Below are 14,701 nucleotides of genomic sequence, written 5' to 3'. Positions count from 1 at the left end.
GAGAGTATTTTGGTGAATATTTATGAAAGATGAGCTGAGATTTTATCTTTCCTTGAAATAATTTTTACCGGGTCAAGAAAAGAGAAGATAGGTTGGAGGATGGGCCTCAAATAAGCCCAAAAGCCCACAGCCACCTAATTACAGTGATTTAGGGTTTACAGAGAGAGAGAGAGGAGAGAGAGAGAGAGAGAGAGAGAGAGATGGGAGGTAAAGGAAGGAGACGAAGAGAGAAGAACTACAATGCAGCGCACGGAGGCTACACAAGGCTGCCGCCACCACCTGATTATTCCCAAGCCGACGCTTTGCCCTCTAAACTTCGCAAACTCCTGGCCTTCACTAAATCTCATGACCCTCAAGGTTTCTTCTTCACTTTTTGTTTTTTTTTTTCGAAAGAAAAAAATATTTTTACTTAATTTTCTCCCTGTTTAAACTTACTGTTGTCAATTGTTTGTTATCAATGGGTTTCAGACTCTTCTTTCGAGGTCGTAAAAGCTGCTGAACGAAAAAAGAGGGAAAATGGAGTTGATGCTGCTGAACCAGTAAGTGCTTTCCTTGTCGTTGCACTTATGTTACAAAAGTTATTATGCATATGTTTATGAAATTGTGGGTTTTGGCTTCTGGTTTGGTTTGGACAGTTTGATTGAAACTTGAAGCAAGTTTTTTGTGCAAAAATTGCAATTCAATGTTTGAGGTTTAGTTTAATTATTACTGGTGATTGCTCACATTGAATTTGAGTTGGTGACATTGGCATGTTGTATAACAAAGTGAAAAAACAATGGTTATGTGAACAGAAACCCACGGATGAAGTGGACTTCGAGACTGGTTTTGAAGATGAGGGTGATGCTGAGAATTTGGAACCTCAACATACAGATGAGAAGAGAAAGAAGAAAAGAAAGAGAAAGCAAGTGCATGACCTTCGGTTTGAAACAGAAGCATCGAAGCAATCAGAAACTCGTCTAAAAAGAAAGGAGCGCAAGAAAAAGTACGTATTTTAACACCTTTTTCGAATGAAAGTATTGAATGTTTAGCTCCCTGGAAGTGGAATGCTGCATAGATAATATAGCAGGGTCAGTATGACTGCCTTATGTTCTTGTATCAGAATGCTTGTAAATGAATCATCTGGAAAAGTGAACAAATTGCAATTTTCTTGGATTATTGTATCATTGCGGTGATCAAATGAATCAAGCTTACCCATCTTCTATTGATTGGTAACAACTGACAAGCTTTTTATATTCAGGTACTTGGAAGCAAAGAAAAACAAAAAGAAAAAGGGCAAGAAAGAAGAGAATATAGACTTTCCTGGACGCGAGGAAATCAAATTTGGAGACGTGGTTCAAGCTCCTCCAAAGTTGATTGTGCCTAAGGTAGCAAAATACGTTCTTTATGATACAGTACAGATTAAAGTTTGTCAGTTTAATTATAAACTTCCCCTGTTTTGTGAAGGCATTGAAGAATGTACAAGATGCTTCTAAGGAGAGGGTTCGAGTCAAGGCAATCGAGGCGTATAGGCAACGGAAAGGATGGAATGCAAGGCCAGGGATTCAGCTTCCTCCTCCTGTGACTTCAACAGCATTGTAATTGGTGAAACCATTATGCATACTAATTCTTTTGCCTCTCTTTCTACTTGCCTGGTAGATACATGTCTTGAAGTTTGTGACTATATCAAGGGGTACTTTGCCTCTGCAATTTTGTAATTTATGCAGCGAGTTCATTTGCTACAGTCTAGCAATTTGTAAGTGCTGGTTACATTTGTAATGTATGGAAAGAGGATGGAGTATTTTTGTTGTTGATATCTTTGAAGCTCTTTGTTGAATTCAGTTTGACACGGTTTTCTAGGATACATGATCAGTATCATACCAAGGCAAATGACTAAAATCAGAGATTCCTGAAAAAGTTGTTTATTGATTAAAACTTGTTTGTATATAGGGTCATTTATAGTGGAACATTTGCATTGTGAATCTATTATCAAAATACTAACAAATACTAAGTCTTGATATTCTAGTTCAATCCTTTCAGGGGACATGTTGTGGGTTGCCTTTGAAGTATAAATGATGTTACATAATTTGTGACATTACTAATCTAAATTATCTGCGGAAGGCACGAACTTCCAGACCCCCCAGAATGTGAAGATTAATCATTGTCCTGTAAGTGACAACTTTGTTCTCATCACTTATTTTGAACATAAAACAGCTTAACAAAACGGCTGAGAAGATCTTCATTTGTCTATAAGCAAACTCCTTTCCAAGGCATATTCGCGGTCCAGCCTGTCAACCATCACATACATTATACAAAGAAATTAGGGGCATTTAGGTTGCTTCAGTGATGAAGTTAACCAGAAGAGTTAGATATGTCTAGGATAAAGATGAGCTTCAAAAGCAAAACCTGAAAGGCTGAAAACTTGAAAGGGCTCTCTGGCTGGAAGACTCCAGTCTCGTTGAGCCATCTCTCCGGCCTGAACTTCTCTGCATCATCTCCCCATATGACTTTCATCCTGCCCATTGCATAAGGTTGGTATGCTATCAAATCTCCTTTCCTCACACTGTACCCATCTGGCAGAGTATCATCAGAAAAGCATATCTTTGCATCCTGCACAAAAGCAGAATGGATGTTTGAAATGTTGGGAAGTTGAAAAAACTTTTCCAGGATATCACACTAAAGTAGAAATTCATTGCAGCTAGAAAGTAAAGTAATACGAACACAACACAAGGTTTTATGTAGTTAGTCCCTTGATTTTTATATTCTTTCCCTATGGGCCGAGATGAAGAGAAATTCTTTATAATTTTCCTTACCACTGGAACTGCAGGATAGATTCTGAGAGTTTCAGTGATTGCAGCATGGAGATAATGCATCTTTTCCAGAGCATCTTCACTCACACCAGATGCAAACTTGGAAAAGTTGGTGATCTTTTTCATGCCGGTTACTTGCTTCACTTCTTGTACAATTTTTTCTTGTACAGAAGGATGCTTGCACAGCAGGTAAATGAACCACGCAAGTGTGGTTGCTGTTGTGTCTTTACCAGCTATAATGAAATTGAGAATTATATCTCGCAAGTATATGGGATCAGTCCCAGTCACTTGCAAAAACCTTGATAAAATGTCTTCTCTGTCCACCTGCATCGAGTGTAAAACAAGTTTGTATCATGGTTCTAAACTGAATCAGATACAGAAACTTGTAGGTAAGTGTCACTCATAGTTGCCGGACCGTTATCCTTTTTCTGCATTTGCTCAATTTTGTTGTGGATTAGCTTAAACACAAAATCATTAACAATTGTGGTATTTTTCCTTAAGGCAGCTTCTGATCCCAAGTTGAGAAACTTCTTGATCCTCCAGAAAACATCAACGTAACGCCAGAGGGTCAATGCACTTGAATTATCAAAAGCATCACCAAAACTCTTGCCTTCTTCATTTGATCCACACATGTTGTCTAATTCAGTACCAAATGCTACTTGGAAAATCGAGTCCAAGGATGATTTCATAAATAGATCCTACATTAATACCATAGCTAGTTGATTAGGATAATCAAATTGGCTTGGTTTCTTTTTGAACAAATGAGTTTTGTAAACTCACTTGAATATCAATTGCCTGGTTGGAAGTTGCAATTTCGGACACCTTATCAGCAAGTTTTGCTGCATTTTTCCGGAATATTACGCTGCTGAAATCCCTCAACATCTTCGTCGAAAAGTCATGGCTCGATATCTTTCTCTGCTGGCGCCACTTTTCACCATCAACTGCAAAAATTCCATCACCCAGAAGATCCTTCAGAATATTGTAGTTATACCATCCCTGCACAAGAGCAAGTTAGACCCTGCCTCAATACCAAGAATTCAAAACTAAAGTTCCATCCTGATGGCATTCAAGATAACTTGTCCTGGGCTCCTAGCACGATTGTGATCTTATCATAAAATTATCAGCTTTAATCCTTAATATCTTCACAGTAAATTTACACACAAGAACAGAAAATTTGAAATGACCGTATATTGTCATTATTTCTATTTCTGGGGTGTATGCATCTTGAAAGTTAGTTGAATCGGACCAAGGACTTGGTAGATTTTGGTGAAACTTAATTGCAATCCATGAAACTATAAACATCTTGTAACATAAGAACATCCACCCATTGATGATTTTCAAGTTAATTAACCAGAGATGGATAACATACCTTGCCATAATTATCAAAGTTTGTCTTGAGTATGTACTCAACATTTGCTGGGTTGGAGGTGTAAATCTCATTCCTGAAGGGGCCAAGCAGCCTGTAAGTCTTGTGTTTCCTAGCAAGATCAGTCATGTAATCATGTACCCTGTTGAAGTTAAGTAGCTGATGGAGCACTGTGCCAGCAATAGGAGGGTGCTTCTTCTTTGCCTTGGTGAGTTTCCTTGCAAGGATTTGGGCAGTGAAAATGGATAAGGCTAGAACCAGAGCTGTGAGGAAGATGGGGTTTGAAAGAAAGTCCATGGCTGATTCTGACAGTAATCTGTAGTCTTTTTTGTTTATATTTCACTGTTTTTATAGAGAGAGAAGATGCACGAAACTGATTACGTTGGTTCAAATGTGCCAACGTAATCACTGTTTAGGATTAGCATTGCAAAAGTTCTAGAAGGGTAGGCATCAATATGGCCGAACCAACTACACTTGTCGGTTCAAATTATTTGTTTGATTTAGTTCTAATAAAGAAAAAGTGAAACGATTTAAAAATCAAACCAAATAGTATATAACTTAATTTTGAGTTTTTATAAACCGGTATCGAACCGGACTGTATACTTTTTTTTATGAAGAAAAAGGGGAAAAACCCCCAGACACCAACACAACAACTAACTAGTACTAATCAGACGAGCCTTAACAGCTCCCAAAGAATCATTAAGCAACAAATAACCAAGTCTGGTAGGACTCTCCTCAATATATATATCTATATTTATATTTTATTTTACACATGTAATCCTATAATTAGATTATAATTAGGAGTGGATATTGAATTTGACGTTTGAAGGACCCTTGGAGTTATTGATATTTAAATCGTAGCTATATTAGTTACTGAAATTTGAAGTTTTATGACATGTTGAGTTTTAGAATTGTTTGATACGCTAGAAAATAAAAAAATTATGGAGCAATTAGTGAATTTTGTTGTTGTAATTGGGTTAATGATGTTGAAAAATGGAAAAGGAAAGAGAATTGTTTTAGGCTTAGGGTTTCCTTTTTAAATTGGTTTGGTTTGGTTTGGTTTTCTCCGTGATTTTTGTCAAAATTAAACCAAACCAAACCGTTATATTGTAATTGGTTTGGCCGTAATTTTGAGATAAAAACGATCCAATTTGGACTGTGCCCACCCCTACTTTCTAAACTGCCGGTTTGTGTGGGCAAAAACGAAAAGAAATTACATCAAATCTTTGCCGAGGTTCTTCCAAGATTGCAGAGAGTTTCTTGGGGTGATGAAAGTCATGGTTTTACATATTTGCTAATTTACATATATTTACAAGGTTGCTTCCATAATCTACAAATTACAAACAGAATACAGAGCAAAAACCTGCAAATATCATAACAATATCGTAATATGTGATAACCTTGAACATTGATTTTCTTCAGATATAGGAAATTTTATCAGGTTGCCCTTGGAACTGCAAGCATAGGGAGGCTGCCATCTATGTGAAGGGTGAACATGGTCCTATATGTTACAGCTTTTGTTTCATCAGCCAATTTGAAGCGGAAGAAGCAAAGAAGAGCCATTGCTACTATCTTCATCTGCCGGTAAGCAAAGTCCTTCCCTAGACAGATCCGAGGACCTGCCTGCAAGTAGCACCAATTCAGTGAAACAACTATTAGTGAACTTTAGGATGATTAAGCTATGTGACAAGTAAAAGGAAATTAAGTTGCTCACGTGAAATGTGACAAATTTGAAGGGTGATTCAGGCTGAAAAATTCCATTGTTGAGCCATCTTTCAGGCCGGAAATCGTCAGCATCTTTTCCCCAAATATAAGGCATTCTGCCCATGGCATAGGCCATGTAGTTTACTCCATCTCCTTTACTCACTCTAAAGCCATCAGGAAGAATGTCATCTACCTCTGCACATCTCCCATCCTTAGAGGAAAGCCAAAAACACGAAGAAGTCAATATTTTCAGTGCTTATGCATTTGGCCTTAACTTTAGTATATGAAAATTTCACCTTAATGTACAGAACCATAGATATTAAACTCATTTCCCTAATGGAAACTGAAGAATAATTAGACTTAAACATCTTTAGTTTGATAATAGCCAACACAATGGGGTACTTTCAAGGAATATTTCTCTTGTCTTGTGGCGTTGGTGTTGATATATTTAACACAGATTTTATCAAGGCTTTGGCACTGTCCTGTTTAGGTTTTCACAAACAACTATAACAAATAACAATATCTCATTCAAAAACTATCCATAAAGAAAATTAATACAGCGTTATTGGAGTATATACATACAATGGGAACTGCGGGGTATAGCCTCAACGTTTCTGTCAATGCCGCGTGAAGATAATGCATTTGTTCAAGAGTTCCATCAGTAATGTTCTCCACAAATTCATTGATTTTCGCTTCGCCGACCTGATTACCAACAACATCCCTCACTTCTTGTACAACTTTTTCCTGTATTAGAAGGTTCTTGCTGAGTAGGTAAAAGAACCATGAGAGTGTATTTGCACTGGTGTCTTTGCCAGCAATCATAAAATTCAGAATGATGTCCCTTAGATATTTGTCATTCATTTCCTCTGGATCCTTCTTGCTCTCCAATAGAAATCTTGATAGTATGTCTTCCTTGTCATTCTTTGAAACATAACATAAAATTCAAAGTTTCATTAATAAAACTGATGCTATAAAATGGAAAATTCAATGCAGAATCAAAAGAAAAAAAATTATATAAGCACATGCAAAGCCACTATACAGGTGTAAAATTCACTTACAACATCCTTTTGCTCCTCTAGCAATTTCCTCTTGCTCTTGATAACTTGGTGCACAAAATCATCAATGACTTTGACATACTTTTTAAGGGAGGCCTCGGAACCAAGGTTGAGAAATCTTTTCAGTTTCCAGAATGGATCAACATAGCGGAAATAGGTTAAAGCAGTTGATTCATCAAAGGCCTTCATAAATGCAGTCCCTTCTTTGCTTGACCCCTCCAAGCAATTCAGGTCTATTCCAAACCCAACTTTGAATATGGAGTCCAAGGTACATCTCATGAGCAAATCCTACACAAAGAATCATAAACAAGAAAAAGTAAATAACAACTTATATCATTACATCAGCTGTTATGAAATCAGATTCATCTTCTATTTTCCAAGATACTTAAAAAATAGATAGAAAATCCTAAACTTTGGGAGTTTACAAGCTGAGTACTTTTATGGTATGATACGTCCCCTAATTTCACAGATCTTGATTTCTTCTCTCTACTCTTTTGTAACAAAAACCAGCCAAAATTAAAGTTGATCTTAGCTCAGCCCTTTAAATTGATTAATGTTTTATCAAACCAAATTGATCAAGGGGACACTAAACAAGTTTATACCAGCAAGTTATATATTATCTGTATGTCAAATGTCAAATTTAGTTATGCTATTATTAAATAACCACTTAGTGATTTAAACAAGACCAGAAGACAAGTTACAAACAAGAAAAGATACGTTGGCGATTTCAGATTACTGACTTGCATATCAAAAACCCCCCTGGCAACCGAAATCTCAAAAATAACTTTAACCAGTTTGGCAGCATTTCTTCTAAACACAGAGCAGCTAACATCTCTAAGAACTCTCGTCGAGAACTCAAAGCTCGCAAGCTTCCTCTGCTGCTTCCACTTTTCTCCATCAACAATAAATATCCCTTGCCCAAAAATATCAGCCAGAATAGCTTGGTTATACTCCCCTTTCGAATAGCTGCCAAAGTTGGTCTTCAGAACATGCTCAATGTTTCGCATGTCAGTTGTGTATACTGCGCTGCGGTCCGGGGCCAGAAGCCTGTAAGTTGAGTGTTCTTTGGCAACTTCAGTTTGGTAGTCATAGAGTCTGTTGAAGTATAAGAGCTGGTGGAAGACAGTGCCTTTTACAGGTGGGTAGTTTGGGTTTCTGATGGATTTGCCTGTGAAGATTCTAAGTATGAAGAGGGACAAGGTTAGGAAGAGAAAGATCAATATGAAGGTGAAGATGATATAGAAAATACCCATCTTTCTTTTAGCCTGTGACTGCCATTTGTAAACTGAGAGAGAGAGAGAGAGAGAGAGAGAGAGAGAGAGAGAGAGTTTTGGCCTCTTAGCTAAGGTTGCAAACTGAAAGTGAAATGAAGATAAGAGAAAAAATGCAACCAGACAGCACTCTATGTTGCTCTTTAATATAAATAATTTTATACATTTTTCCATGTTTTGTCGATTTGAATTAGTCAAAATAACTTTACGGGTAGAAATTTATATACATGTCCCACATGAGCATGGGAGGATGATGCAATTTCTTTTGTTTCATTTATCTTCTATAAGAGCATCCACTGTGGGGTGTATTTTCAAGGGTGTAAAGCTACTTTTATATCCCTTTTACATCCTCGGGGGTTGTAAATGTGATTTTTGCTCCAATTGAGAAGATGTAAATCTAAAGATGTATAATGGATTTTGTTCACTTTTGTCCACATTTTCTCACTTTTTCTCATGTAAGCCCCACCTGCAAGGGATGTAAAAAAAGGATGCACATGTGCATCTAAATTTACATCTCACGATTGTGATGCAAATTTACAATCGTTTACACCTCCCCATTGCAGATGATTCCGATCATAAATGGTGTACATTTAACATACACTTCATTATATAAGCATCCACAGTGGGAGGATGTATTTTCGGGGGCGTAAAGCCACTTTTACATTCTCTTTACACCTCCGGGGGTTGTAAATGTGATTTTTGCTTTAGTGGGGAAGATGTAAATCTAAATATGGATAATTGATTTCTTTCACCTTTTTTGCTGTAGAGAATATTTTTGTAGAGAATATTTTCTTGTATTAAACAAATTACACAAAGTCCCTATTTATATTGATACATAAATTTTTTTACTTAAGGTAGAAAATAATATAAACATGAATATAATCCGATTTACAGCATGAAAAGCTAATTGCTAGAAGGAGATTATGAAATTGACTTTCGTGTGTGCTAGGAAAGGAAAGCTGCATTAACACCCCCCTGCAAACTGGGCGTCACAAGATGCACAAGTTTGGAAGACATATGCTGATGGCATGGTTTGTGAATGGCTTTGGTAAATAGGTCCGCAAGACACAAGGAACAAAGCAAACTTGATGACTTCCAAGAGCAACCTTTTCACGGACAAAGTGATAGTCCAACTCAATGTGACGTGGGCGGGCATGGAAAACTGGATTGGCAGCTATGCACGTGGTGCTGAGATTGTCACAAAAGAGTTGGATCGGGAATCGAAGACGCACACCCAATTCATGAAAAAGGGAGCAGAGCCAAGTGGTTTTGGCACAAGCATGAGAGAGGGCAAGATATTCCGATTCTGTACTAGAGTGTGAGACTGTGGGTTGTTTCTTGGAACACCATGAGATGAGGTAAGTTCCAAGAGTAATCACATATCCAGTGGTTGACCAACAAGAATCAAGGCACCCAGCCCAGTCTGCATCAGAGTAGGCGGAAAGGTGAGCTGCGGCAGTTTTAGGAGTGAAGGTGAGGTCAAGATCAATAGTGCCCTTGATGTACCTAAGTATCCGTTTGGAGGCAACAAAGTGAGAGGTGCGAGGGGCACTCGTGAACTAAGCAACAGTGTTGACGGCAAAAGATATGTCAGGGCGAGTAAGAGTGAGATACTGTAAACTGCCAACAAGCTCGCGAAACTCGGTCGGTTTAGAGATGATAGCACCATCAGAGACACATAGAGGAGAGCCTTGGCAGCCAATGGGGTAGATATGGATATTGAATTTAAAGTTTGAAGGACCTTTGGAATAATTGATACTTGAATCGTAGCTATATTAGTTATTGAAATTTGAAGTTTTATGACATGTTGAGTTTTAGAATTGGTTGATATGCTAGAAAATGAAAAAATTATGTAGCAAGTTGTGAATTTTTTTGTTTTAATTGGGTTAATTATGTTGAAAAATGGAAAAGGAAAGAGAATTGTTTTAGGCTTAGGGTTTCCATCATAAATTGGTTTGGTTTGGTTCCCTTCGTGATTTTTGTAAAAACTAAATCAAATCAAACCATTATATTGTAGACTGCTTGTTTGTGTGGGCAAAAAGGAAAAGAAACGACATCACATCTTTGCCGAGGTTCTTCCAAGATTGCAGAGAGTTTCTTGGGGTGATGAATGTCATGGTTTTACATATTTGCTAATTTACATATATTTACAATTACAAGGTTGCTTCCATTATCTACAAATTGCAAACAGAATACAGAGCAAAAACCTGCAAATATCATAACAATATCATAATATTTGATAACCTTGAACATTGATTTTCTTCAGATATAGGAAATTTTATCAGGTTGCCCTTGGAACTGCAAGCATAGGGAGGCTGCCATCTATGTGAAGGGTGAACATGGTCCTATATGTTACAGCTTTTGTTTCATCAGCCAATTTGAAGCGGAAGAAGCAAAGAAGAGCCATTGCTACTATCTTCATCTGCCGGTAAGCAAAGTCCTTCCCTAGACAGATCCGAGGACCTGCCTGCAAGTAGCACCAATTCAGTGAAACAACTGTTGGTGAACTTTAGGATGATTAAGCTATGTGCCAAAGAAAAAGAAAATAAGTTACTTACGTGAAATGCGACAAATTTGAAGGGTGATTCAGGCTGGAAAATTCCATTGTTGAGCCATCTTTCAGGCCGGAAATCGTCAGCATCTTTTCCCCAAATATAAGGCATTCTGCCCATGGCATAGGCCATGTAGTTTACTCCATCTCCTTTTCTCACTCTAAAGCCATCAGGAAGAATGTCATCTACCGCTGCAAATCTCCCATCCTTAAAGGAAAGCCAAACACACAAAGAAGTCAATATTTTCAGTGCTTATGCATTTGGCCTTAACTTTAGTATATGAAAATTTCACCTTAATGTACAGAACCATAGATAATAAACTCATTTCCCTAATGGAAACTGAAGAATAATTAGACTTAAACATCTATGGTTTGATAATAGCTAACACAAAGGGGTACTTTCAAGGAATATTTCTCTTGTGGCGTTGGTTTTGATATATTTAGCGCAGATTTTATCAAGGCTTTGGCACTGTCCTGTTTAGGTTCTCACAAACAACTATAACAAATAACAATATCTCATTCAAAAACTATCCATAAAGAAAATTAATACAGGGTTATTGGAGTATATACATACAATGGGAACTGCAGGGTATAGCCTCAATGTCTCTGTCAGTGCCGCGTGAAGATAATGCATTTGTTCAAGAGTTGCATCAGTAATGTTCTCCACAAATTCATTGATTTTCGCTTCGCCAACCTGATTACCAACAACATCCCTCACTTCTTGTACAACTTTTTCCTGTATAAGAGGGTTCTTGCTGAGCAGGTAAAAGAACCATGAGAGTGTACTTGCACTGGTGTCTTTGCCAGCAATCATAAAATTCAGAATGATGTCCCTTAGATATTTGTCATTCATTTCCTCTGGATCCTTCTTACTCTCCAATAGAAACCTTGATAGTATGTCTTCCTTGTCATTCTTTGAAACATAACATAAAATTCAAAGTTTCATTAATAAAACTGATGCTATAAAATGGAAAATTCAATGCAGAATCAAAAGAAAAAAAAAATTATATAAGCACATGCAAAGCCACTATACAGGTGTAAAATTCACTTACAACATCCTTTTGCTCCTCTAGCAATTTCCTCTTGCTCCTGATAACTTGTTGCACAAAATCATCAATGACTTTGACATACTTTTTAAGGGAGGCCTCGGAACCAAGGTTGAGAAATCTTTTCAGTTTCCAGAATGGATCAACATAGCGGAAATTGGTTAGAACAGTTGATTCATCAAAGGCCTTCATAAATGCAGTCCCTTCTTTGCTTGACCCCTCCAAGCAATTCAGGTCTATTCCAAACCCAACTTTGAATATGGAGTCCAAGGTACATCTCATGAGCAAATCCTACAAAAAGAATCATAAACAAGAAAAAGTAAATAACAACTCATATCATTATATAAATTATTATGAAATCAGATGATGTTTAGAAATAATGTCCCTATGCTTTCTCATTTATCTTCTATTTTCTAAGATACTTAAAAAATAGATAGAAAATCCTAAACTTTTGGAGATACAAGCTGAGTACTTTTATGGTATGATACATCCCCTAATTTCACAGGTCATGATTTCTTCTCTCTACTCTTTTGTACCAAAAACCAGCCAAATTAAAGTTGATCTTAGCTCAGCCCTCTAAATTGATTAATGTTTTATCAAACCAACTTGATCAAGGGGACACTAAACAAGTTTATCCCAGCCAGTTATATATTATCTGTATGTCAAATGTCAAATTTAGTTCTGCTATTATTAAATAACCACTATGTGATTTAAACAAGACCAGAAGACAAGTTACAAACAAGAAAAGATATGTTGGTGATTTCAGATTACTGACTTGCATATCAAAAACCCCCTTGGCAACCGAAATCTCAAAAATAACTTTAACCAGTTTGGCAGCATTTCTTCTAAACACAGAGCAGCTAACATCTCTGAGAACTCTCGTCGAGAACTCAAAGCTCGCGAGCTTCCTCTGCTTCTTCCACTTTTCTCCATCAACAATAAATATCCCTTGGCCAAAAATATCAGCCAGAATAGCTTGGTTATACTCCCCTTTCGAATATCTGCCAAAGTTGGTCTTCAGAACATGCTCAATGTTTCGCGTGTCAGTTGTGTATACTGCAATGTGGTCCGGGGCCAGAAGCCTGTAAGTTGAGTGTTCTTTGGCAACTTCAGTTTGGTAGTCATAGAGTCTGTTGAAGTATAAGAGCTGGTGGAAGACAGTGCCTTTTACAGGTGGGTAGTTTGGGTTTCTGATGGACTTGCCTGTGAAGATTCTAAGTATGAAGAGGGACAAGGTTAGGAAGGGAAAGAACAATATGAAGGTGAAGATGATATAGAAAATACCCATCTTTCTTTTAGCTAACTAGAGGCCTTACAAAGTACTATATAAATAACGTTGCAAGGTTGCAAACTGTGAGAGAGAGAGAGAGAGAGAGAGAGAGAGAGAGAGAGTTTTGGCCTCTTAGCTAAGGTTGCAAACTGAAAGTGAAATGAAGAGAAGAGAATAAAATGCAACCAAACAGCACTCTACGTTGATCTATAATATAATGTTATTTATTTTTCCTTGTCGATTTCAATTAGTTAAAAGAACTTGATAGAGTTGGTAGAAGTTAATTGTAGGCCTGATGAACTTGATAGAGTTGGACATTGTTATGAGCATTATTGGTTTCGATATGAACAAGTCTGTTTATACCACAATTGACGGACCAACAAGGAAACAACTCGTGAACTAAAGAGGGAATCCTAGGGTGCCGAACGCAAGACCAGACCCCAAACATTTGATGGACACGTGGAGCACCCACAGTAAAATGTCTACAGTCCTACATCAAAATTCTACACAACATGCACATCTCCCAAGACTTACAAAAGGAGTGCAAATCCAAAAATGGAGGTAACTGATACTTTCGGCAAATATAGCCATTACTCTGTCCAGATTACTATTCACTTCATACTTACTTACGCATCGGAGAGCTTTCGGCCGGTACCACACCATTGCTAAAGGTCTTACTGAACGTTTTATCTTACAGATCAATCGCTCCACCGAGACCCAAAGCATACCAAAGGCCCAGACATCACTAAGTTGGGCTCAAAAGTGCCGTACCATTTTTGTGCATCAACAAAGTCAATGGTTTTTTATGAGCATTATTGGTTTGGAAGGTTCATGGTTTTACCTAGGCTAAATTGTAGCAATGGTCCCTCAAATAAGGCCCTACTTTACTTTTCATCCCTCAACCTCAAAAATTATTATGGTGGTCCTTTAATTAAATATCATGTTGCACTGCTTGTCCTTTATGTCAACTCTATTAGTTTTTCCATCAAAATGGATCACATGTGATCCACGTGATATTTTTTTGAAGCAAATAAGACTTGGACCCTCACCACTTCTCAGCTCAGTAGCACGACCCTCCCCTTACCTCAGCAACCCCGCCTCTTAATCTGAGAACTAAACACTAATGTCCAAACAGAACGAGGCCAATCAACAACAATTCAAGAATGAAAAAGGGAAGTTCAAAAAAAAAACCCAGAAATTCAATTTTATATAGAATTGTACCAGCCCAAAACAGGGATGCGGTAACCGAATTGAGAGAGAGATAAATATATATATGTTGGAATTTTAAAAGGTTTTAAAAATTTAACCGTTTTATTTATTTATTTATTTTGGCTGTTTTATTTTAGTTATGAGCAATGCTATTTAGACACACAACATTGACCACCTTAGCTAACCACCTTATGTGGCAATTGATGTGTCATGTCATATCAATTAATGAATGTTGTCATGAGGCCACTTACTAGGAACGCTAGAGTTTTTTAATTGACATGGCGACATTCATTAATTGACTTGGCATGACACATCAATTGCCACATAAGGTGGTTAGCTAAAGTGGTCAATGTTGTGTGTCTAAATAGCATTACTCTTTATTTATTGTGGGGGTTATAAATATTTAATATTCAGATTTTATTTCTGGTTGGTGAATGCCTTTA

General features: G+C 37.3%; 4 protein-coding genes across 5 annotated transcripts; 1 reads left to right on the top strand and 3 right to left on the bottom strand.

Moving 5' to 3' along the window:
• The first annotated feature begins 167 nt into the window (after positions 1–167).
• LOC110766649 (coiled-coil protein) lies at positions 168–1,790 on the top strand. Its single transcript, XM_021970022.2, has 5 exons — positions 168–357; positions 469–539; positions 792–982; positions 1,238–1,364; positions 1,444–1,790. The coding sequence occupies exons 1-5, from the start codon at positions 201–203 to the stop codon at positions 1,576–1,578; spliced, it is 681 nt and encodes a 226-aa protein (XP_021825714.2). The 5' UTR covers positions 168–200; the 3' UTR covers positions 1,579–1,790.
• Positions 1,791–1,882: 92 nt separating this feature from the next.
• LOC110766640 (cytochrome P450 704C1-like) lies at positions 1,883–4,528 on the bottom strand. 2 transcript variants are annotated; one of them, XM_088249212.1, is made up of 6 exons: positions 4,156–4,528; positions 3,567–3,782; positions 3,164–3,484; positions 2,790–3,110; positions 2,383–2,586; positions 1,883–2,264 (listed from the first exon to the last, which is right to left on the bottom strand). In XM_088249212.1, the coding sequence occupies exons 1-6, from the start codon at positions 4,447–4,449 to the stop codon at positions 2,085–2,087; spliced, it is 1,536 nt and encodes a 511-aa protein (XP_088105338.1). In that variant the 5' UTR covers positions 4,450–4,528; the 3' UTR covers positions 1,883–2,084. The 2 variants fall into 2 exon arrangements, with proteins under 2 accessions (XP_088105338.1, XP_021825703.1); XM_021970011.2 differs by having other exon boundaries at positions 3,191–3,484; positions 4,156–4,527.
• Positions 4,529–5,408: 880 nt separating this feature from the next.
• Positions 5,409–8,287, bottom strand: LOC110766624 (cytochrome P450 704C1). Its single transcript, XM_021969994.2, has 5 exons — positions 7,652–8,287; positions 6,915–7,199; positions 6,439–6,777; positions 5,867–6,067; positions 5,409–5,775 (listed from the first exon to the last, which is right to left on the bottom strand). Exons 1-5 carry the CDS (start codon positions 8,162–8,164, stop codon positions 5,590–5,592), a joined length of 1,524 nt encoding a protein of 507 aa, XP_021825686.2. The 5' UTR covers positions 8,165–8,287; the 3' UTR covers positions 5,409–5,589.
• A 1,968-nt stretch (positions 8,288–10,255) lies between these two features.
• Positions 10,256–13,237, bottom strand: LOC110766615 (cytochrome P450 704C1-like). The gene is made up of 5 exons (XM_021969981.2): positions 12,555–13,237; positions 11,786–12,070; positions 11,308–11,646; positions 10,741–10,941; positions 10,256–10,649 (listed from the first exon to the last, which is right to left on the bottom strand). Exons 1-5 carry the CDS (start codon positions 13,065–13,067, stop codon positions 10,464–10,466), a joined length of 1,524 nt encoding a protein of 507 aa, XP_021825673.2. The 5' UTR covers positions 13,068–13,237; the 3' UTR covers positions 10,256–10,463.
• Between the last annotated feature and the right edge of the window lie 1,464 nt (positions 13,238–14,701).

Source organism: Prunus avium, chromosome 2 (assembly GCF_965620075.1).
Source record: "Prunus avium chromosome 2, drPruAviu1.hap1.1, whole genome shotgun sequence".
In the NCBI taxonomy this organism is placed as follows: Eukaryota; Viridiplantae; Streptophyta; class Magnoliopsida; order Rosales; family Rosaceae; genus Prunus; species Prunus avium.
This window is presented reverse-complemented; position numbering and strand designations above follow the sequence as displayed.